At 40.1% G+C, this 25,621-nt stretch overlaps 1 protein-coding gene across 4 annotated transcripts in view; it reads right to left on the reverse strand.

Moving 5' to 3' along the window:
* The window catches only part of CDC42BPB (CDC42 binding protein kinase beta), a 102,238-nt gene that overhangs the window by 70,144 nt on the left and 6,473 nt on the right, over nucleotides 1-25,621 (reverse strand). For all 4 annotated transcript variants that reach the window (XM_083609381.1, XM_083609382.1, XM_083609380.1 and 1 more), the window contains exon 2: nucleotides 6,454-6,545. In XM_083609381.1, the coding sequence (XP_083465507.1) occupies nucleotides 6,454-6,545 (92 nt within the window). The remainder of the gene's footprint in view (nucleotides 1-6,453; nucleotides 6,546-25,621) is intronic.

Raw genomic sequence — 25,621 nt, forward strand, 5'->3', positions numbered from 1 at the left:
CAACAGAGTCCATAGAACCAGAGCAGGGACCTTTGCATCTGAAGTTTTTCAACTAGTAGGGTGCAGTGCTTTTTTCCCTAGAAAAATGGGTGCCGCTACTCACCATGAGTTGTAAAAGTTAAGTGTCACACTTTTTAATCAGAGAGAGAGAGAGGTGTCAGTACTGTGTGCCCTTGAGTAACCCCCCCCCCATTTAAAAGAAAAAACCACAGGAGACGAAAACTGGAGGCAGAGGCCCAAAGAATCATAGGTGACCTCTAGTCCTCATTGGAGCAATTTGCTCCATCGGCGCTCTCTGTGGTGCTGAAGCAACCAGGCTGCCTCGTTGGACCCCATGGACTCCTCTGGAGGACCAAAATACTGAGGAGCACCTCCGTCTGGCCTGCATGGCGGAACCCAATTCCAAATCTTCATTCAAACTCTTCCAGCAGTTCACTATAGATATTAAACAACATGGAAGACGTAACAGAATCCTATAGAGATTTCCTCAGGCCAAGGGAATGAGTAGAAGTTCGCTAGCACCACTTTCTAGAACAGCTTCTCTGGAAAAGAATGGAAGCACCATAAAACGTTGTTAAGTTCCAGCCCAGCCAGGCTATGCAGAAGGATGCCATAATCAATGACAGGCACTAACAGCCAACAAAACCAAGAAAGGCACACTCCCTACTGTCTGGTTTCTAGAGTAGGTCATGAAAGCTGTCTCTTTTCCAAAGCCAGACTTGAAGCCAGATTGAAATGGGTCTACATATCATCCAGAAAGGCCAAGAATTAAGCCTCAATGTCTCAATGTTTCTCTATTTTACATTTTTAAAACTTTTGTTCCCGTTATATTGTCATGTTATACAGGCAGCCCATTTACATACGTTCATTTGTGTGCGAACATGTATACATGCATCATGCTGAACTCAGAAACGCCATAAAGGTGTCAATGAAACATCACTAAAGGGGTGGGATAGGGTGCTTGCAGGCTTTTTCTACGGTTTCAATTATACATGATTTCACCGCCGTATGCATAACCCCTGTGTAAACAGGGGCTGCCTGTAACTGAGCGCGCTGTATTGACTAGCTTGCACTAGTGCATGCAGTGGGTCAGTAGTATATTCTTAATTCAGTCCTATGACCTAGCTGTTATACAAACTCTAACCCCAAATTTGTGAGTTGTCCCCAGACAGCTCATAAACTTTGTTAGGTGGCATTAATCTAGCTGAATAAGGAGTAACTCCTTTGTATTGAGATTATTGCCTATAAACCAATTGAGGAGCGCGGGATTATATCCCTCCTCGAACACACACAATTCCAACATAGGAAGACAAGAGAAGAAGTTACTGTAAGGGGTTGGGATAAGGGGTTATGCACAATAAGGTTTTAGGACCCAAGAGGTTAAAACAAAACAGAAATTGATGGATGCCCTATGCCTGTTTCAGCAGCAACAGCAAATGTAGCAGTACATCTTCCATAGCCACTGTCTAAATCTGGGCACTAGATCAGGCAGTCATTACTGCTTAGATTACATGAGGAATTTTCATCAGTATCTCATTCATGAAAGAACTACACCTTTGCACTGTGATTGGGCACTTAAGGCATGATCTGCATGGTTCATTATCAGTTTTCTGGCCACTGAAAAGCAATCCAGAAAACACAAAAGCATTTTTAAATCTGTCTTCATACTGAGAAAATGGAATAATGATTAGCTATACTGAACTCTTGGATTTTTGCTCATATTAGGCATGGAATGTATTGTTGTAGAAGTGATAAATAACCTATACAGGCAGCTATCCCTTTATATGATTCCCTGTTCAATCCAATCTGCTGCTTGGTATTTTGAAAAATATACTATTTTTCACATATGCGTGTCATTAATCATTTAAACTGACAACCAAGCTGCTGCCTGTACTTTGAATAAAATTCACTGTCTAGACTAAAATGTGCAAACCACAGCTACTAAGTGTCCTTATTTGCTCACAAAATATATAAGAGTTCTTTTGGGGAGGGAAGAACCATTCTGCTCTTTATTCTATGGGGAAAAAACAGATTTGAAGTCATTTTTCCCTCGTATGTCCCTGTCCATTTTGTGTGACACAATGGACTTATCAAGACAAAGCAGCTGTGGCTTTTAAGGAAATGGAGCCATGGCTGCATCACACAACCAAAAACCCAAATCCTCTCTGTACCAGAAAATAATGTTTAGAACTTACGGGAGTAAGCCCAAATACTAGGTGTAAATTTAACATTGTGCTTTAATGTGAAGATCAGGCTGTATTGTTTAACACAGTTGACAAGAGGGGGTAGTTCTGTTTGTTGCTTTTGCTGCAACAAACTTTTGAGCGTTGAAACACTTAACATTTTCTTATGGCATAAAACAGGGACCATATTCAACTATCAGAAGAAGCCAGCTCAAGGAATTCTGCTATTGCAATGTTGCTTCCCGCCACAACCCCCCCCAAATCTACTCTGGGGAGTCAGGAGAACCCCCAGAACAGTGTTAGAAACTGGAGTAGAAAAGCTAGGAGCCAAATGGCTTCTGGGACCTGGGTTGTGGGCACCAAAACAGAATGTCTAGTAGCCGGGGGGGGCGGGGGGCAACACTTTTTATTATTTTAGTAAGCATGGATTAATATGCAATTCACAAAAGTGATACATTTTTAATATCATTTTTGTAGCCTAAATTGTTAATACATGTTTAATTTTGCATTTACAATAAAAATACTGGTACCATACTTGAGTTTTCAAAACACTCTACTCTTTATTGTTAAACGCCTTAACATATTATCTATCCTTAACATATACTTCAAGGCTTCAAAGCACATACATTTCATTAATCCTTGAGTATCAGCCAAACACAAAAAATAGCACCCAGACTTTTTGAGGTCCTCACAAATGGAAAATCTTTAGATGCAAAATGCACCTGGTGCCCCAGAATTTCGAACACTGCCCCAGAATAGTGTGTAGAGAGATGAAGGAGGAAATTGTTCTGTCAGGCAAGCAGAAATGTTTGAACTGATGGAATGACCTTTGTTACACTGAATTCCACCTTATGTATTTGAGCTGCTGCACGATTCTTTGTTTTAATATAAATAATTTGTTTGCCTTTACCATGAAATAATGAACACCAATAAACCTAAAATTAGCTTCAGTGGCTTATTTATATAAAGAATTGTTCTGAAATATTTCTTGGGGGTGTGTGACATTAGCAACTGAAAAAGCCAACATGGGTGCACTAACCTTTTAATTAAATGCTTATCATATTAATTTTCAGCCTTTTTGAACAAGGTTATTTAATTAAGAAAGCTATATAATGTAAACTAGCACTTGCACAATCTAAAACTGGTCTGAGCATTTTCACAAACATGCTTTACTGTTCTACTGCATTTCAGAATATATCTAACTTGTATGTACTATATTTGGAGGAATCCTTAAAATACTTCTCAGGCTGAATAAATTTCTAATAAACTAAAACTATTTAAGATTCCATGGATTATAGATGTTAAGACAGCTTTCCAGATTAAAGATTAAAGTACAGCAAGAAAACCCGTCTTCCTGGGTTTGTGGACAGAACTTAAGTGCAGAGTTACAATGCAAAACCTCTTCCAATCAAGGAGAGGGATCAGCTGGAGGACTGTCCCCCCCCGCCCCCCCCCCCGGGTTAGGGAAGGTAAATCAAAACTAAATGTTCTGCTATTTTAAAAATCTTATCATCAATAATAATAAAATAGGTAATCACTCAATTAATTAATGGAAACAACAGAAATGTAGAATAGCAGGATGTTTTTCTCTGTTCCCTTCCCCAAATTGGAAGCCCCTGAGAGAAACACAAGGAGAAAAAGAACATATTCTGTTGCAAATGCTATATGAGAGACAAACACATACACCATATACAAGCCAGGAGCTGGTAAAGCTCTAAAATAGGATACAGGAACTCCACCAAATTAGAACAGACAGCAGCATCAGGAGCAAAAAACTGACCGATTGCTTCATTGATGGGTTCCTATTTAAATGAATTTGAAGCATATCCTCTCTTTCTAGGACACATTCTACATACTGAATTATAAAAATAGACCATGCAATTGTAAGCAGAAATAAAATATCTTGATAGTATAGGTAACTGTGGTCTCTTCTTAATATTTTCTCCTTTATCTAGTTTCTTTTCCAAAACACAGCACCACACATGTCACCTTCTACAGATGACCTAGAGGGGCCCATTCTAAAACACTATAGCACCTAAAGTTAGGTAAACACAGCCACTCTTCATCCACATGACAGAAAGAGACCATTCCCTTATTGACCAATCAGAAGCCAAAGCTTCATTACCTATGCCTTTTCCTAAACATGCAATGAGCATGCACCTGGGCCTTTAACAGTGCTACATATTTACAAGACATGCACCTGTCCTTTGCACTTTGATGTGGAGAACACCAAAAGCAAAATCAGCAGCATCATCACAGCAAATATGACTGTTGGGATGGGAGAACATGCATGCTGCTTAGCCACACCATATTAAGCCACATCATTCCACAACGCAAAATGTCATTTTTATTAATTCAATAGTGTTGTAATCAATGGTTTCTAAACAAAGACTTGAGCTTCCCATTCTGAAGATTATGTAAACTTTTTATCTAACAAAAATACAATGTAATGGTCTGAATTAAAAGACAGAGTAATAGTTTATTTAGAACAGTGTCACTTAGAACAGGTTAAATACTCTAAGTTTGCAAAATGCTATAGAGGGAATCAAAAAATAAAATCCCTAGACTACTGAACCAAAGTATACTCTGAAGAGTATAATGGTCTCTCCTACAAACCACTAGAAGCGTGGAAGTGTAGCTCAGTGATAGAGCATCTGCCTTGCATGCAGGGGGTCTCAGGTTCAATCCCCAGCCTCTCCAGGTTGAGGAGGAGAGGGCCCCTGTCTGAAACCCTGAAGAACCAATCAGTAAAGACAGGACTGAGCTGGATGGACTAGTGAGTCTGATTCAGTATAAGGCAGCCTCCTAAGTGTTCCCGAGGACTGGAAATGTCCCTTTATAAATTAAAGATCTGATTTGTCAGGGAACCAATACCATGCAATAAACAAAGGCTATTAACCAAAGGCTGGACTTCCAGTTCAGGGTCTAGGACTGGAAATACCACTGATATACAATTTTCAATTATCTTTCCGTTCCAGCTTGTGTTTCCAGAAATCAAGGATGCTGACGCAGGTCAATGATTAAATCTCCCATGGAAATATAATACCAATGCAAGAGATCCAGTTGCACGAGCGATGCCCTTGTTGGTTCAGAAGCAGCTCTGCATGCTTCCCTAGCAAGTGGTAGCTCCAACCACCTTCAAAACCAGCTTCTGGTGCATTGTAATGAGTTGCTATTGGGAAGGGGGTAGGGAAATGAGAACTTCCAGTTCACATACACAAGCCTAGGAAGAACCTAAAGGGATTATGCAGTTGCAGCCAGATTCTGCTGATGAATCCAAAGAAGACCCTGAACTCTTTTCAGCATGCAACATTCTCCCGGGATCCAGTACAATTAGTTAAGTGCTGACTGAGAAGGCAGAAGTACTTGCCCAGACACCGAGATAGCCCTTTTACCAAAATAAATCTCACAGTATTGTATATGACTGAGAAGGCTCTTAAAACATTTATTCCACTCCCATTTATCATGGAAGCATACATTCCCTGGAATTTAACAGAATGCTATCTTCAAGACTAAACATTATGCGTTATGTCTCTTTACCATCACTTTGCTAATTTAGCTACTATCTTTAGATGTGATTTCCAAATTCATGCCTCAATAGAAAATAATTAACAAATAATTCTCTACATTTTTCACACTATATCCCCATCAATAAAAGCTAACATTTTTTCCTGTGCACTTTTACAATTCAGATTACTAGCCGCTACAAACTTTTTGCCTCATGCTAGGCTAGCCAGAATTCCAACACATTATGGGTTCTACCCAATAGTGTCATGGAAGTATCTTTGATCAACAAGTGGGAGGGAGGGAATTTTTTGCCAATTTCTCCTTCTTCTTGCACATGCTGTCTTTCAACTCTCTGGAGCAGATTTTTAGGGTTGCAAGGAAAATCAGTGAAAACTGTATTTTTTCCTCTTCCATTAGTGGAGGCCTCCATTGGATCAAAAGCCCTTCCACAAAATGAAGGACCCAACTGGATTCAGTCCTATATGTATGAAGTGTTCACCCCTAGGCTATGGCAGCTATAGAGTTAAATATTCTAAAAGGGTGGGGGAATTGGTTTAATTTAGCAAATACAATAAAGATTCCTGAAGCACCTTAAAACCAAGCTATTTTATTGTGCCATAAGCTTTTGTGGTTTGGAGTTCACTTAGTCCAATGAACTAAAAATAGTTAAAAGAGAAACAGTTTGAAAGTAAAGCATGCAGTGTATTTACCAAAAACTTACAATAGACAATGTATCTAAAACTGAGCTCCAATGGCATCTTACCTCACCAAATGCACCTCTCCCAATCACTTTTATGATTTCAAAGTCATCTCGATGAAGCTGCATTTCTTTCACCAGCTGAGTAAATGGTTTCGCTGTTGAAAATAAAGAGAAAATCACAAATTAAAGTCTATATAATAGCCCAACCTTGTAAGTAATCCCACAAAGGTTACTGGAATGCCATCTCACCTATACAGGTATTATTAACCTATGGCATGTTATCACTAATTTACAAAAGTTCCCCACCTGAACATCTTCTTTACCTGATACAAGTAACCAGTCATGCAGCTCTTTACAAGCTAACACTAGCCAGTTTCAATCAGCATTTTTGTTTCTAATGTTACCTTACATTAGAAATAGCAACAGAGGCTGCAGGGCCAAATCCAGACCTCTGAGGAGTAACACTTTGCCCCCCACCCCAGTTGTCTGCAGGATGTATTAAGGAAGTGATTGCTAACAGAGAGCTCTAGGAATGAAATTTGTTGAGTTCATGAGGAGTGGGGGAAACAAGCCTGACCTACTATCTTTTAATCTCTCACAAAAACTAGCTGCAGATCAGTGTTGTACAAAGACTAGTCAAATCAGCATCCAGAAAAATTGCCTTAAAGCATTACATCAGTCACATAAAATATAGAATGAAGCATATACTTAGAACATTTCAAGTTGTGCCTTTTCCCCTATTACAGATAGTGTATGTTCCAATAGGCATACATTCACTCCCTCAGACAAACACACAAAAATAAGGTGCGAAGGAAAGTGTCAAAAATAAGGCAATAGCTATCCCTGGGTGTAGCACAGAAGTCAGCAGCTTAGCCAACAGGTCTAGCATTCTCTGAGTGTCTTGTCAAAGTTCTCAATTCAAAAGCAATAATAGCACCACTATTATGACAACTGAACATATGCATTAAGTACAGCCCATTGTTTTTACCACAATGGCACTTGGCAAGAAATTTGCAATACAGACAACTAAGAAATTACAGGAAGATGCTAGGATCCAGGAACTGTTGCCGCCTGAGCATATTTCTCTCCCAGGCCTAATAGCCTACAGCAGGGGTGGGGAATCTTTTCTAGCTTGCTAGATCAGTATCACCCTACCCGTCAGGTCAAATTTGACAGATGGGTGGGGTTGCTGACCTGCCAATCACCTGATGTCAGCAGTGATTCCATATATCATATGTGGTTGTAGCCAGTGCTAGTCCAACTCAGAACAGACCCACTGAAATTGATGAGCCTAAATTAGTCATGGGTCTCCTCTAAGCTGGACCGGCAAGGGATAAAATCCAATGTATTTATACTTCAAAATGAAGTTACTGCTGTGGACTCATCTTATGTACAAACAGATATCTTATTGGAGAGGCAGATGTACTCTGCGCATGCCATTTATTTATAAGGCTCATAATTTTAATTTATCTATCTCAGTGTTTAAATTAAACTCCTTAGACTCTATTAAATGCTTTGACTAGGTAGAATATTACGTGCAGATTTTCCTTCTCAGTAAGCCAATTGACAAAAGCTTTGTATGACACCTTTTTGCAAACAAAACATCCCACCAGAAGATCTGGAGTCTCATGATAAGATAACACACGTTATTAACTAACTCACTCTGCGCTCCCCTCATATTTTCAGACATAGTCACATTTATTTAGGTGAATGAAAAGGGCCCCACAGACCAATTCCGCTGCTGCAACCCATACAGACAAGAAGAGCAGAGGAAAGTGCAGGAACCAAAGGCTGCTGTGACTCATTCTCATTAATGCTAAGCCATGGCTTAGCAGTACAGCTGAACCAGATCACTGTGGTCTGGTTCACAGTCAGAAAAAAATTACTCTTCTTACAATGACTGGTAACATAGCTTTGAGTGGGTTTTTAAACACCTAGTGTCCTAGGGCAAATTATCCCATCCCCTTTGAGCTGAAAACAGTAAGTATGATAACATGTTCTTCAAGCTTTAGAATGGAGGTAAAACTTAGTGGAGCCTCCAAACATTATTGCAACACCATTTTAAAAGGTCAGGCTCTCTTGTGAGCCAGAAGGGTACTACTGGAATCAATGTAATTGCACAGATGATCATGTTGACTACTATATAAACTTATATACCACCCTTCATCCGAGGATCACAGAAGGGTTACAGTATAAAAACACAAAAATGCATAACAACAAACAAAACAATCACCCCTTCCACAAATGCAGTTTAAAAAGTCATAGATTGCTTAATTAGTTAAAGGCTTGGGAGAATAGAAATGTTATCTCCTGGCACCTAAATACCGTATTTTTTGCTCTATAAGACTCACTTTCTCCCTCCTAAAAAGTAAGGAGAAATGTGTGTGTGTCTTATGGAGCGAATGCAGGCTGCGCAGCTATCCCAGAAGCCAGAACAGCAAGAGGGATTGCTGCTTTCACTGCGCAGCGATCCCTCTTGCTGTTCTGGTTTCTAAGATTCATAATATTTTTTTTCTTGTTTTCCTCCTCCAAAAACTAGGTGCCTCTTGTGGTCTGGTGCGTCTTATAGAGCAAAAAATACAGTATATGTGATGAAGGTGTCAGCCTCCCTGGGGAGAGCATTCCACAAATAGGAAGCCACCATAGAAAAGGTCTCTTCTCTCCTTGCTACCCTCCTCAGCTCTTGTGGAGGAAGCAGACAGAGAAGGGCCTCAGAGGTTGGTCACAGATTCAAGGGCTGTTCATATGCAGTGCACAGTCAATCCTATTGAATTAAATGTACATAGGAATAACATAACCTAGTGCAACATGCAACCTATCTTGAGACAGAGAGCAGTCTTTGCAAATAACTTTTAAAATGAGTTTTGCAGTCAAGCCAGAGCTACATATGCAAGGCTTTAGGAACCAGTGCAGGAACACATTAAGATTTTTACTGTGAAAACTGCTGTAAGAGAAGACTCTGGAGGCTGATAAGAATGCTGAACAGATACTGAGGCCGTGGAATTAATTAATACTGGGGATAATACCTAAAGTTACAAGAGATTTCAGGGGAAAATATTTTCTGCTTTAACAATCAAAGAACAGAATGCTGCTTTATGCTTTGATTTCTACTGTTACCCCTTCAGAATACTTCAGATCACTGGCCAAGCCTCTTGTTTACATCATATTTTAGTGTGCTTTCTTTTTTAAGAATGTGGAACAGCAGCATCCACAGTATGCAAGATTAGATAGCTGGGTAGGTCTTAATGGGTCTGGCTGCTTCCCCAGCAAGGCATGCTTCAACAGCCTGTTCCATGATATTGCAGTTAATACTTTCCCCCTGAAAGTCTTGCACATGTGGTATTTTCCAGACACTAACTTGCCTCCTAATTAATGTAGTCTAGATCCTAATTAATTCAGCATAGAAGAGTGAGGTGGTAGGCTCTTGAAATGGTGGTATGAAGTGCACCACTCCAGAGTACAAGTAGAAGACGTTTTTGAATACTTCATGGCATGAAAGACTCCCTGCAAACAGAAAACTAGTTCACTCCTCAGAAACAGAGCTAAAACATTTTCCCCTCATGAGTTTATTTACTTACTGGGGTGTGGGGGATGGGAAGGGAGAGAAAAAAATGAAGAGATGCGGAAGTAGATTTAGAACGTTACCTTAAGTAGCACAGTTCATTCTACAACCTGAAGATTCTGCCATTTCAAACTGCTGCATGTATAAGATCAAACTATAGACAAATCATGATTTAGGACAGAAATCATTTTCCAAGGCATTTTTCCTAGACTTAATATGCAACAGTGATAGCCAACCCCTGCTCTTAACTGCCAGCATGTAGTTAATCAGTGGCATACTGACATTTTTTTCACATTTTCCCGTCAGCTTCAGCAGGAGACACCCATGGGCTGTTTTGCAGTACAGTACAGCCAAATTAGGATTTAAGGGACTAAGATATGGGATTATGTGTATCCTCCCTCTCTTTTGGTGTGTACAACCATCGTCAACTTTCTACACCACACCATTTTGTAAGTATCCATTATGTTCTCCCTCAATTTTGTTCTAAGTATTTTTTTTTAAAAAGCCTTTCCTAATAAGGAAAAGTAAACTAACTTCTGATCATTTCTGCAAATGAAATGAGACCATCAGAAATGCACACTTATATTCTAATTAGGAAATACCATGCTGTTTACACAGAGTGATACAGAATGTTAAATTTGTAATGTTACTAAGTGGCCTGGATAGAGCTACATATGGTACAAATTCAATCAAGCCTATCACACTGAAGAGATGTTAACTTTCCCTCTTCATACCCACACTCAGTGTGAGTAGGGTGTCTGTGTGTGTGTTACTGATCTGTACTGACAACACAGAAAAGGCTTTAAATACTTTTAAATTAATAAAAGGAGAACCAAGTTTCTCAAATTGTTCCCAACTTTGTCTGTCTTCCTAGTCATATCATTTCTGTAAACTATGGCACTGCAGTGACGTACCACACTTTATCAAACCATTTGTACTCAAAGTTATGCAAGTTCACCATTCAGCTGGTATTCATATTTGAGTGTTGATGCTGTAACCTAAAAGACTTTATAGAGGGCTCATTGATATTCTATGAAGATTTTAACTTTTATTGTGGTTTCAGAAAGGGTGAAATGAGAGCATATTAGAGAATGTATGCTATGAGGAAGTATCATGGAAACTAAATCAGAACAAAAGATATACACCTTTAAACTGAGTCTCCTTTCCAAGAAAAAAAAACCTTTCTCTTTGTACCCAACTTGAAAACTGAATCAGGATTTCCTGGATCTGTCACTGCATCAGTTTACATCCAAGCAACCAACACGCCTACCTTCAACAAACTGCACGCTTAAAAAAATACTGCAACAGTACTTGAAAATAAAGTGAGAGATAAGCAACGGAGGACAATGTGAGCTGTCCATGCGGCATTATAGATACTATAGTGGTACCTCAAGTTACAAACGCCTCAGGTTACAAACTCTGCTAACCTGCAAGTTACCTTGAGTTGAGAACTTTGCCCCAGGATGAGAATGGAAATTGTGTGCCAGCGGTGTGGCAGCAGCGGGTGGCCCCATTAGAGAAAGCACACCTCTAGTTAAGAACAGTTTCAGGTTAAGAATGGACCTCCAGAATGAATTAAGTTCATAACTAGAGGTATCACTGTACTGAATGACCTCAGAATATCTTCAGCGTGAACTATAGACACATTGATGCTAATTAAGGAATTAACCAATCCTCATAAATTTAAAATGCTGTTTGAAAAGGAACTAAAAGAGATTTGCAAACAAGACTAAGGAAACCCTCACCAATGTTAGCACAGCTGTCTCAAGACTGTGTGTGAGGGACAGTATTTTCAGTTGTTTTTTAACTGATCATAGGAAATTTCCCTTATACCAGACCAAACTCTCTGTCCACCCTAGGGCACTACAGTGTATACAGATCTGCAGCAGTAACTTTAGCTTCTCTTATAACCCTCTACCTGATCCTTTTAACTGGAGATGCCAGCAACTGAACACAGAAGCCCCCAGTTTCAAAGAAGCAGCTCTACAACTGAGCTAAGAGTGACTTTTCTAAATTCACATATAGGAGGAGGAAAGTACTGAATTTTTTATATCCGGGTTGCCAAACCCTTAAACGAATTGTGTTTTGTGGGTATCAGAGGTATAGCGTGCCACTGACAATATACCTACTGCGTTGTAACTTGCCATAACCTGCTTTAGTTTAATAACCTATCTGATAAACAGTACATCTATACTCATTACTAGTAGCTTTCAAAGCTGTAGGGCAGGCAACTCTCCCTACAGAGGCACAGACAGCTGCCAAGGGAGGCTCAAGCTCCTGTGTATGTCAAAACACCAAACCTTATATTGATTTATGCACTAGGGTTCAGCAGGAAGGCATGTAACATCTTTGCTCCACCCAGCACCTTCTGTATAGTGTACACCTATAGCACCTCCACGAGGCCTGGGGCTGTGAGGGACATAAAGAGCACCCACCTAGTGAAGAAGTCACGTGGGGCAAACTTACAGCTGCTTCAACAGCCAGAAGATTCAGCTGCAGAATGGCATGTGCTGAAACAAAGGAATGGGGAACTTACCTTTACCCTGCTGGTAGTGACTGTTGTATCACTGTTTATTTTATTGTGTTGTAGAGCTATTGTAAGCTGCTACAAGAACTTCAGTTAAAAGGTGGGGTATAAATACTCCTAAATAAATAAATAAAGCATCTGTTTTAAAGCTTTTGGTTTTGCACTTTAAGGTATGTTGTAAGTACGTGGAATACTGTTTCTGCACTTGTCATGACGAGAGAGAAAACAGCAAAATGAACCCTCAGTTGTCTCCAGCCACAACTGTTTGCTATGTCACTGTTTGCTATGAGGAGTGGCATCCTTGTGGTGAGTTTCACATCCCTTCAGACGCCTCATCCAGTAAAACTTGCTGCATCAGTTCCAGCCACCACTTAGACAGCTCCCCAGACCAAGCTCTCAGTGCAGGCTGTGACACTCACCACACAAGTGCCCTGAATTGCCCAGGAAGACAGGGTGGGAGGCTTGTCTCCATGTGCTTTGGCAGAGACAGGACAATAACCCTAGGATCTCACATTTGGCTAATATTGAACAGTTCTTTTCTCTAATTAATGAAATCTGAGAACACTTCACTGATAGTCTTTTAATAATAATAAAATAATAATATTAATAAGGCGTTTGGCATTCCTTCTGGACTGAACTGATGAGGAATTCTTATGTTCGTATTTTTTGTGAAATGTAACTTTAAATGAGAAACGAAATTAAGATTACTTTTTGTAAAAGAGGGGAAAGAACTAAATAATTGCTAAACAGATTTTCTATAGTAGCTGGGAATTACAATACCACTGTCCTGTGCTATAAATATAACTGACTTTCTGAACAGGTGGGTACTTTATGCTTACAATTCAGGAACACAGCACAATAAATCTGAAACTAGAAGTCAATGAGATTTGAGAATAATCCTCCTTAAAGGAGAAGTTTTCTATAGAATGCTTGCTGAAAGTAAAAGCAGTTTTGTGTTTACTGTTGGGACACAGTCTAAAGATTTATACAGAACTTATTCCCTACTAAAGATAACTACCAAAGAGCAATGATCAGAGAACACGTAGGTGTGGCACACCTTTCTGTTCACTGTACTTTCTCTTAATAAATGGCAATATACAACCAGCCATCTTCAACTCTGTCCCACACCCTGTTTCATTTCCTTAGACAGAATTCTAACTGAAAGGTTTGTGAAAGTCAAACCTCTGCCTTGGGCAAAAATCCATGAAGACACATAAGAGGCACTCATTGCTGCTATTAGCTGTAATACTTGCAGTGATGAAAGCTATCCAAAGACTCCAATTGAGGACTTTTACATTTGTGATGAACGTTGGCCAAAAAAAGAGTTTTACAAGACTTTTTATTTATTTGTTTAGCAAACTGCAAGTTCTACAAGGGTGGTGTCCCTTTCTGAGCGTGCTTGTTTGTCCACCATTCTCTGGCTTTTCACGCTGGCCTACCCTTAAGAAATGTTAGCTTTGTTGCTGTTTTTATTGTACATTGCCTTAAGACAATTGTGCAGAATGCAATTAATAAATTGATGACAAATTATGTAGGGGTTACATTCTGGGGATTGCGCTTATAGCAAAAATGGCATATAGTCAAAATACATCAGGCTCAATGCCAGTGGGGTTGTCAAAGTCATTTTTCCTGGAACCCTGGCCCCCTTTCCAATGTTTAATGTATTTTTTGCCACACGCATAAAGCTGAATGTGCGTAAGTTAAATGTGTATAAATTGCTGCCCTACCGTACAAGGCAAGAGCCACAATACAATTGACTCTGCTAGAAGCAACAGGTACAAAATAGGCTTGGGAGACCTAAAGCAGTGGTTTTCAACAAGTGTGCCGTGGCATCCTGGGGCACCTTAAATGATGGTCAGGGGTGTCACGGGCAACAATGGCCTCTGTCCCTCTTTCCTTCCCTCCCTCCTCTGATGCCCTCTTGCATCTCTGCCACCCAAAGGCTTACACAGCTGTTTGCTGCAGCAGCCCTGGCTACAGGCTCCGCAGGCGAATGGTGCCTCTGGGGCTGACCAGGGGGTGCCTCCCAGGCCCCTGTGGGGCAGTGTGAGGAGGCACCTTTCTTTGGGGAGGAGGCCCAGAGGACTCCCAAGGAGAGGGGAGAGGAGAGGAGGCTGAGGGAACACTCCACAAGGAAGGGCGTTTGAAAAAGATTGAAAGGCTGCCAGCTTTGCAGGCAAGGGGTGACATAAGTGGGCTCCTGAGCCCCACAGGGTGCCGAAGAATGTAGATGGTCAAGGGAGCCATAGACTCAAAAAGTCTGAAAACCTCTGACCTAAAGGACTGTCAGCTCCTGTACCACAGACGAGAGGCGGCCTGCTGTGTGTCTCACCTCACTCACAAGTACAATCTTTGTGTGTGTGTGTGTGTGTGTGTGTGTGTGTGTGTGTGTGTGCTTTTCAGCTCATATCTGTGTGATCTTTTCTCCCCCTGGTGCTTTTGTTGTGCATTTGAACCTTATTATTGTAATTTTATGTTCTTTGATATTAGCCTTCTTAAGTGCTCCACTGAGTAAAAAAGCAGGACAGGAAATCATGAAATCACTAACTGCACAACTATGTGGGATGTTCTTCTAATAGTTCCATTTGTCCCGCCTCAGTTTGACAATATCCATCTTCAAATCAATCTCACACCTTTCTCTCAATCCTTTGGAATCACCGTAGTTTTCTGATATTAACCAGCTTTGTTTGTGAGCATCCTTTTCCATTCCACCATTTGTCGGACTCAAGCATCAGGAATATAGGAAACTGCCTTATATTGAGCTTGGACCATTGGCCCAACTAGCTCAGTATTGTTGACATTGACTGGCAGTGGCTCTCCAGGGTTTTAGTCAGAGGATATTCAACCTGGGACCTTCTGCATACAAGTCAAATGCTGCACAACTGAGTTACCGCCCTTTCCCAATTCTTAACAACTGTTAAAGGCTTTTACCCTGCTCCTACATTCATAAATCACCTTGCAATTTTTTGAACCTGCATTAGTACCCTACAGAAGCTAACACATTACGTCCTCCAGGCCGTATGAGCTGGAAGAGATGTAACATTACGGGAATATTGCTACATCTATGAACATGTACTGATTTTTCAGGTTCAAGTCTTTGCAGGATTGTCTGAGATTGTTCAGGAAATAATTCTCCTTATTCCAGTGTAGGCATTCTTTGATGATGCACCAGCTAAAGTATAACATAAGGGCCTAGTGCAACTCCTTTTAGCAGTGGGATTAACAGAGAGGCACCGGAAATAAAAAGATTTCATGGAATACAAATGATGTTTCAGAATATCAAGTACTGACCATCCACCATTATTATTTTTTTAAAATACACATTGCAGTAAATATACAAGGGGGTTAGCTAAACAAGACAACCTTTTTACATTTGGTTTTTATTCCTGGCTAGCAGAAACAATGAGAAAACAAATCCACACCTGGCACAAACTAGAGAGACTCTCTATTGTAAAGTGAACTGTAATGGGAACTCACAAAGTAAGACAATGACATTCATTTTGAACAGAAAAGTATCCTGAACAAATTATTCAGAATTGCTTAAGGGGTCTTGGTTCTTGTGAAAATGCGATTAAAAATAGTAAGAATGCAGAGCTAAGCATAACTCTTTACAGGGCCCTGTGATGCATGCATTTACTCTACAAGTTGCCCTTCTCCTGATGAGGGCACAAGTAAGGACTGTATTTAAAAAGAAAAAGTGATGGCAACTCCAACACATTTCACTACAATGTGCAAGAGCCACAGAAAGTAGCTGAAAGACTTACTAAATTATCAGAAGATGATAATCTTCTGATAATTAGAAATACTAATTTCTAATTATCTAACTAACACCCAGCTTAGAAATACTGTTGTTGCTTGTGCAATCAGAAGAAAGGAAAACTTCTTTGTATGAAGCTGTTCTGCAAACCTTGGTTAAGAGGGAATTCATGGTTAGCAACAAACCATGGTTAAGCCAAAAGAGGTAAGGAATACTCCTGATCTCTTAACAATGGCTAACAAATGGAGAATATTCTGTTTTTGCTAGTCCTTCAAATAGACAGAGAAGGGTATTCAGGGACTATTCTGTAACACACCTCTTTTGGGAACACTGCCAAAGTTCAAATATTTTCAGGAAGCATTATGAGACTTTTCTATTTCAGCAGGTTTTTAGCAGCTGGGATTAAGCCAGCAAAATTATGAGAGTTCACAAGTTCTGGATGCAGCTGGATTTTAATTGAATTGCAATGGGATACAATTACATGATCAATCTATTTCAAATTTACATACACAGAGAAAGAGAGAAGCATTTTCCCTTGTCCTCTTTTGTTTTCCACAATTCCTTCTCCACAATGATCAGAAGGCAGCAAGAGCTTGTAGAATTCAACATTATTTGCATGTGTGTTTGCGCACTAGTCTCTTTAGAGCACCACTGATTTGTCCTAGCGCTTGTTCTTAGTATACACATCATTCCTAGAAAAGCTCTGCAGAACTTGAATATAGCTGAGCCATTCCTAAGTTCCTAGCTGCATGTTCCAGAAAACTTTTCACATTAAATTGGGTTTAGGAAAATGCAGCAAGAGAGCCATGAAACTAATGCTTAAGATTACTGCTCAGTTACTCTAAAAATGTGTGGATTAGGTAACTAGTCTTTCCTGCCTTCCTACAGCGATACAGATACTCATTTGGGCGCAGCTCAGTGATAGATCATTGCTCTGCATGGAGAAGGTCCCAGGTTTGACCTCTAGCATTTCCAAGTAGGGCTAGAGAAAAACTCCAGACTAAATCATAAAGAATAATGGCAAGAAGGACCAATAGTCAGCTTACAACTTCCTATGTTCCTATCCATGTACAAAGTGCTTCTCCCTTGTCCATTCAAAGAGTACTTTAGTTTGACCAAGCTCTTCCTAGCATTTCTTGTGGGCAGGGACTCACAAGTACATAAAAAAAGATTATTTTGCATTTGGAAGGGGGGAACCAGGTGTTAAGTTGATGGCAACACACAGGTTGTGCAATACTTATATATTGAGTTTTCTTAGTTTCTGCCTCCCAGGTGGCAATTCAAAAGAATGTCCACATGGAATTTCCAGAACCAAATGCCCTTTGTTGTCATGACTTCTTAAAATGAGATTTCATTCCTGTCCCCAATGAAAAACATGTTCTAAAGGTGTCACAACAAATTTGATGCTCTCAGTTCCAGTAATGATATTGTCTAGTTTCCAGTCTAAGGGCTTTGGATTAATGAGTGATCTCATCTTATTTCAATTACGCTTTTCTTGGAAGTGTCTCCCTAGAAAGCTGGCTATACATTTATCATTAAAAAACTGACCAGTTTCAGCTTTTCAAAAGAGGACAAGAAGAAGCTAAATTTCCAAATGCAGTATATTAACACTATCTGCAGCATTATTGTACAAAGGTACATCGGGTTACATACGCTTCAGGTTACAGACTCCGCTAACCCAGAAATAGTGCTTCAGGTTAAGAACTTTGCTTCAGGATGAGGACAGAAATCGTGCACCAGCGGCGTGGCAGCAGCAGGAGGCCCCATTAGCTAAAGTGGTGCTTCAGGTTAAGAACAGTTTCAGGTTAAGTACGGACTTCCGGAACGAATTAAGTACTTAACCTGAGGTACCACTGTATGTTATAGGGGGCTCAATGTAGGGCTGCCAACATCTGGAATTCCCTGGACAAAGACAGGTTTCGTCTGGCAAAAATTGAATTCAGGCGAAATTTTCAAAAATTGGTTAAAATGTCCGGGGGAAACCCGGGCGTATGGCAGTCCATATTGGAAGTCTTGTTGTTTTTTGCCAAATTTCCTAAAAATACAATAAAAACTTATATTTATTTATTTGAAATTTTGCTCAACATCTTTTGTGTCCGGATTTTCATTTTATGAAATATAGCAACCCTAGCTCAATGTAGACAAAAAAACTATTCCTAGACAATACATATTATTAAAGTAGAATTAATTCAATTTATTCTACAAATTGTTATATCTAATGCAGCAATGTCCAAACGCGATTGACAGGTGGATCCCCGGGGTTCCGCAGGTCGATCACAGGAGTAAAAAAAGAGATTGCCCGGTTGCTCCTTAGCGATCTCGACGTCCTGCCACAGGCGCTATTTCCACTTGCTCAACAACTCTGGTATCTCCCCCCTAAAAAAACCAAAGCTCAACAACTATGGTAGATCACTGCCAGTTTTATTCTACTGGGAGTAGATTGCAGTCTCTATAGAGTTGGACATGCCTGATCTAGTGAATATATTATTGTGTCTACATTCCTTATATGTAAAGAAGCTTTAAAGTGAACATTGTACAATTTTTCATCTTTCTCACTCAAGAACCAGGAAAAGTATCCATCCACAAGGATTTCAAGAGGCTGTGAGGGAGGATGCATCCACTCCTCTTCCCCCAACCAAGAAATAATCCATTATCTTCTACCAGCTGTCACCCACTTCAGTCTTCACCAGATGAGCATTTTTGCAGCAGCCCCAGAGACCTAATGCATTTCTTCTCAGGGCTTTCATTTTAACATATATTTTGCAGGTCTTAAACACACCTATGTACTTAACACTGGCACCTGTGGAGTGAAAGTGCATGCAGTTTTAGAGATTTACAGTATTAAAAAATGGAACTGACTTTTTGGAATGTAAGCAGCAGGAGAGATTCTTAAAAAACAGGTTCACTGTCCTAAAATAACTGTAACCAGAAAGAAACTTAATGTGTGCAATCTACCAAATGATCAGTTATTATTACTTATTATTATTATTATTATTATTAATTCATTTTCTCAACTGCCCTTCACTATAAGGTCCGAAGGTGGGTTACAGCTACTGTATTTTAAAAATCCAAAATGTTGAAAGTGGCATCAAAATGGATAGAATCTTTTATGTAGGAGCAGCCAAGCACTTTTAGCAACGTCAAGATATTATAAAGCTGAATAATGGGATCCAACTGAACAGTAGTGTAATGGGAATTGGGGTTGCTTGTGCGTAAATTCCAAACTGCTCCCAGCTGTTGGGGTAGCTAAACCTTTCCCTGATTTGACAGCCCTTACAAGGCGACTGTCTCAGTCACTGGCAGAATCCGTCAGTGGGCGTTCCCTGAACTTCTTCCAACATAAAAGTTGTTTGACGCCAAGTCTCCGCCTAGCCTCCCTGCACGGAAGTCTCCTGCGCAGAGTGGGCGTGGCCAGCGGAGGTCCTGGGCTCTCCCCGATGGACCCTGTGGAAGGGTCTTGGAGCCCTCTCTCCGAAGACCTTCCCTGCTCCCCTTCCTTCCTGGTGTCACGCCGATTTCCTTCCCCAAGGGAAGTGTTCTCCCTCTCCCTTCTGGTCCCTTCTCCTGCATCGTTGGGAGAGCCCTACCTCCACTCTTGGCTCCGATGTCAGTTCCCTGACAAGTAGAATGGTGCTGGCTGCTGTTTTATACTCTTGCTCCAAGCACACAAAGAAGAAAGAACTAGAAGGGCACAGCAGCAAACACTCCTGCAAGTTCCAGCATGACAGGTTACACTGCACCCATCCCATCTATGAACTGTAAAATAAATAAATAAATCAACTTATTAAGGCAAACGTGGCATTAAGACTATTGTGCTTCCTCAAAAATGTCCAGTTCCACAGTAAAAATAGAACAAGTACAATGGCACTTAAAACACATGTCTGTATTTTAAATAAGTTGATCAGTTCTAAATTATAACATGTTATCTAGGAGAGTACATTATTCCTTTATTTCTGTATTGCAGTACAAGATATTGCTATCTGAACTAGACTCTTTTTTAAAAGCTCTTGTAACCCATCAAGAGTCATTTTTCAATGATCTAAGACCTATTTCTTCTAGCATAACCACCTTACACTCTTGGGGGGAAATGTAAGAAACAGTTTTTCATGCCTAACGGAAACCTGAGATAGGGCATACTCACAAAAAACACATATGAATATATATGAAAATTATTACATAGGGAAAAATGTACTTGGGCAACATTCAACGTACCTATTATCTCATTTAAACTGGATTGCCTCACCTGCATTTGCAGTGTAGCACACTAGACAGTAACCGGGTATGCAATTTAAATGTTAAGCTGGCCATGTGGCACACGACCACAAAGGTACCGTAATTCTTAGTTAAATGTAATCCTGAGCTTTACATCTAACTAAGAATTACATCTAACTAAGCAGTATGAAAATGCCTTTTTAAATTATAGCTGTTGCTAGCAAGAAATAGGTGTAGCTATCTGAACATGATCATTATAGCAAACTGTATCATTGCTTTCTTCACAGAATCTGTAATCACTGCTATTTTCCAAGAGGAATTAGCAAAATACAAGGAAAAATGAAGCAAATACTTTTATTTACACTTCTACTCTTTTGACAAACATATAAGTCAACCTTTGCCTATACACAGAGAAAAATCTAAGTTCTACTTTATTAATGGTGGGTAAGATCCAGAGTTCCATGAGTGGGGTAATCCTCCTGAAAGCGTAAGGGGAAGTATTTTCATCAGTTCCTCCCCACAACCTCATGCCCCTGTAAAGCTGCTACAGAGAGTTGGGGGGCTCACCAGAACCATATGGGAGATGGAGTGGGAAGAAGAACAAATTTACAAGCAGACTCCCTTCACCCTTCTCAGTTATTTTCATCTGCTGAAAGGATATTCTGTCCATTCCAGTGTGTATGTGTAATTTTACTAATATACTCCCAGTATATTTTGAAGCAGTGCTTCATTATAGGAATAACCTCACCGTACATAAAAAATTCACATTAATCAGATATAAGACATTTGATCATGTGCTCTTGCTTGTGATAATTTAATCATATCAAAAGAAGAAAGAATAGTGTTCAATCATCTGTTTATTCTCATTGTGTGACCTCCTTCTTATTTAACTGTTTATACATTTTAACACTTCACTGTTGAAAGTCTCTAGCAATCAGAGGAGAAATGTTCCTTTATAAACAGCTCACCAATCTGAAATCACCCACACACCCATTTTGCAAATATCAGAGCAATAAAATAAAAAATAAATGTGAAATATAGACTAACAGTAAGTTTCCACAAGAAAGGATTTTGCAGCATCATGTTTCCATCGGCTTTTAAAGGCATCCAAGCTGGTGACCATGACTACATCTTGCAGTAGTAAATTCTATAGTTCAACTACACTCTGTGTGACTTCCTATTGCTTGTGCTGAACCTTCCAGCATGATCCAATGTATGAATCACTATAAAACATTTCCTTGGAAAAGAGTTTTGCAAACTTCAGAACTGAAATTTAATAAATAATAATACAGGTGGCCATTGTTTTTGTTTGTTATTATGGTGTGTATATATTTTTTGTTTTTATATTGTAAACCGCCTTGTGATCTTTGGATGAAGAGCAGTATAGAAATAATAATAATAATAATAATAATAATAATAATAATAATAATAATAATAGTGATTATGTTTTACGTAAAAATCCAACACAAATATTTTTAATTAGAACTTTAACATATGATTTAAAATTAAATGTATCATGATATCAAAGTTATGTGATTGATATTCTGAGCTTTATCAGGCATTAGTTTAAGATGCTCCAAACACTATCTTAATAGTCTCCCTTTGTCACCACTTCAGTCTAGGGATTTTCTTCCTTATGGACAACACCAGCTAAATCTACCATGGTTATGTGCTGCTGTGCTTTCACTGGTTCCTATTACAAGAATGATAGATTTCCACAAGACATGGAAGCAACCATTTCTAATGTAGCTTGAAAATAAAATGATGATTTTAGCATTTTGTTCACATTTATCTACCACCATCGTAATTGTCTCAGCAACATATGATATAAAGTTTGAATAATTATGTGAAGATAATAACTACATTGATGCATGTAAATAAGTATCGTCCAACATATTAAGTAAAAAGGTAATTTCTCAGACACGGGAAATACTGATGGCACTGTGCCCCAAATCTCCTAATGACTGTCTCCAGGAGTTTCAAAAAGATATTACATCGCACTGGAGATAAAATAGTGCTCTTCTGTATTCCATAGCAAAACTGACAAAGGGCCCAAAAGAACTTTCCCAATGGCACTGTCTGAACTTGGCCATGTAGATAGGACTGGAACCACTGTAGAACCTACCTCCAATTCCCAGTCCATGGTCTATGTTGTCAATAGCTATGGAGAGGCTGGGGACCAAGGTCACCCTCCCCTTGTCCTGCAGGGTTTCAATCCCTACCCAGCCATGAAGTTCACTGGGTGACCTTGGGTCAGTCACCATTTCTAAGCCTAACCTATCACACAGGGTTGCTGTGAGGATGAAATGGGAAGGAGAAGAATCATGTACACCACCTTGAAACCCTTGGAAGATAAAGGTGGTATATAAATTTAATTAATAAAATTAGTAAAAGTTTCCATATATTGCTATGCATTACGATCACCCCAGTCATCTAAGCGTAAGCGCTGTAAGTGGGAGAACCACCATAAGATGGTGTAAGCTGGAAATGACAGCCACAGCCTCATTTTACACCAACTATTATGTAAGCTTTGTCTATATGTTTATGTTGTATGTTGATGGTTGAATCTTTTATGGCTATGTACTTACTTTCTGTTTCAAGCAAATACTGACAATTACTTGAAATAAATGGACCTGGACTCTGTAACTCATACTCTTAGTTGTAAACAGACTGGACTACTGCAGTGCTTTCTACCTACGGCTGCCTAGATCACTAACAACAACTTGCATAAAACACAGCTGACAAAATCCTGGGTCATGCTCAACAATCAGATTATAGTGTGATGACTCTGCGTCCACTGTTACTTACACATTTCAGAGATCAATCTAAACTGCTGGTACTAATTTTTTAACCCCCTTCATGATCCAGAACAAGTTTACCCCCAAGTGCTGCCTTCACCTATCGGAACCAACCTACCCAAATCTTAAAGATGGCCTGCTCTCTATCCCATGAACTGGACAAAACTGAGGACAGGACCTTCTCAGTGATGGCACCACAACTCTTCCTGGAGAACTCTTATAGGGCTCCTCTCTTCCCAGTTTTAGGTGGGCTGTGAAAGCTTCTTTATTTAAACAGACATTTGATGTGCAAGTTTTCTATTTTTACCTGTTCCAAGTGCTTTAAAAGTTAGCTTTGTTTCTGTTCATACCATTTTTAAATTGGTTGTGTTTTATAATAATATTCCTAGAAACAATAGATTACTTTGGTTTGCCATTTCTGAGTACATTTTATGTAGGAAAGCAAGCCAAAATGGCCTCAAATTGCTACCTTTAAAAAAAAACCTACTATTAACATAAGCCTCCAGACCATAATTTGAAACTATGACATGAAATGAGCTTGCAAGCTATGGTTTGACGGTTAGCACTAACCATAATCTCATTTGGACATCACAACAAGCCTCAGTTAGAGGAAATGAAGGAGAAAAATCTGAGCTTCACAAAAAGTGAAACGGAACTATGGCTTACAGTGAACATGCAAGCTCAAAGACAGGAGATCATGATCACTTTGCTCCTCTTCCAGTCCTGCTGCTGCTTCTGTTGCTATCTCCTGTTGCACAGCTGTGTGTTCAGCTATGATTTGGCTTAGCGGGTTCATCCAAACACAGGCTTATGGTCTGTCTCACTCCAGACAACCCATCAGCTGCAAACAAGCTTTGTTCTTAGGTTTACAGTTCATGGTTTGTCCAGAGAAAGTCCAACTATAAGCCCGGGAGTAGACAAAATGCTAAGCCACAAAACCATGGCTTGAATCACAACAAAAGGAAGACTGGGAGAGAAGCACAGCAGCCATGCTCTCCTCACACTGAACCCTCATACTATGCCATGGTCTTGTTTAGCACTGTGTGCAAATGAACTGTATTGTGAGAGGTAAGGAGGAAAACGATGGAGCCGGAAGGCACGTAGGGTACTCCCAATCTTCCAAATCATGGTTTGGACAATCAGAATGCAGCATCTAAACAGGCCAATGTATATGACACCTATAAAACCCCAACATACTGTCTTTTCTTGCTTTCTGTGGGTCAGAGTTTCAAACAAGAAATCTTCAAGTACTAAACACATATGTTGCTGTAGATTTCCAAATTCTCTTAAATGGCTTAAATAGCAGTTGAACTTTCTGTGCTGGACAGATATTAAATAATGATGCTACACTCAGCTGTATCCTCCAAATAATGGAAGTGCAGATAACCCATCTCATCAAACTATTTTCTGTCCTTCAGCCATCCCCATTCATGTGTATGCCATTCCACCCCACCTCAGCTTCCATGCTCCAATACACTCAGATGGGAAAATGAAACATTTTCATGCCTTCGAGTCAACCCTTGCAGAGTAAGAACGTAGAATCAAACTGTATTAGGCACTGTCCTTCCCCAAAGCACTTCATGCTCTATATTTTAACTTACACAGAAGAGCTCCGAGTTCTGTGTGCATGCAGAGGCTACTCAAATCTTCAACATGAAAATAATACACACTCAAATCATGTAAAAGTTTATAAAACCAAGCACCAGTTTACTCATCTTTTTTTTGAGTGCTACCACCTGTTCCAATATGCACTGGCTTGGAACCCAAGCTAAAGGTAAAGGTACCCCTGCCCATACGGGCCAGTCTTGCCAGACTCTAGGGTTGTGCGCTCATCTCACTTAAGAGGCCGGGGGCCAGCGCTGTCCGCAGACACTTCCGGGTCACGTGGCCAGCATGACGAAGCTGCTCCAGCGAACCGGCACCAGAGCAGCACACGGAACGCCGTTTACCTTCCCGCTGGTAAGTGGTCCCTATTTATCTACTTGCACCCGGAGGTGCTTTCGAACTGCTAGGTTGGCAGGTGCTGGGACCAAACGACGGGAGCGCACCCCGCCGCGGGGATTCGAACCGCCGACCATGCGATCGGCAAGTCCTAGGCGCTGAGGTTTTACCCACAGCGCCTTTCTGTAAAAGGAAAGGTGCCTTCCATTCACATAAGGGACTCCAACACAGAAAAGGCTCCAGCTGGCAGAAGGGGAGGGAATAATTTTTGCCAGTTTCCTTTTTTCCCTTGCAGCCACCTCCCACGCTATTCCAGAGGGCCCCTGTCCCAATCTCCCAGAGCAGATTTTCATGAAACTACAAAAGCAATTCTAACCTCAAAGAGCAACAATTGATATCTACATTCTGCTTCTCTGAACTAATAAAAATAGCTG

This window comes from Podarcis filfolensis, assembly GCF_964270895.1.
Source record: "Podarcis filfolensis genome assembly, chromosome: 1".
Classification (NCBI taxonomy): Eukaryota; Metazoa; Chordata; class Lepidosauria; order Squamata; family Lacertidae; genus Podarcis; species Podarcis filfolensis.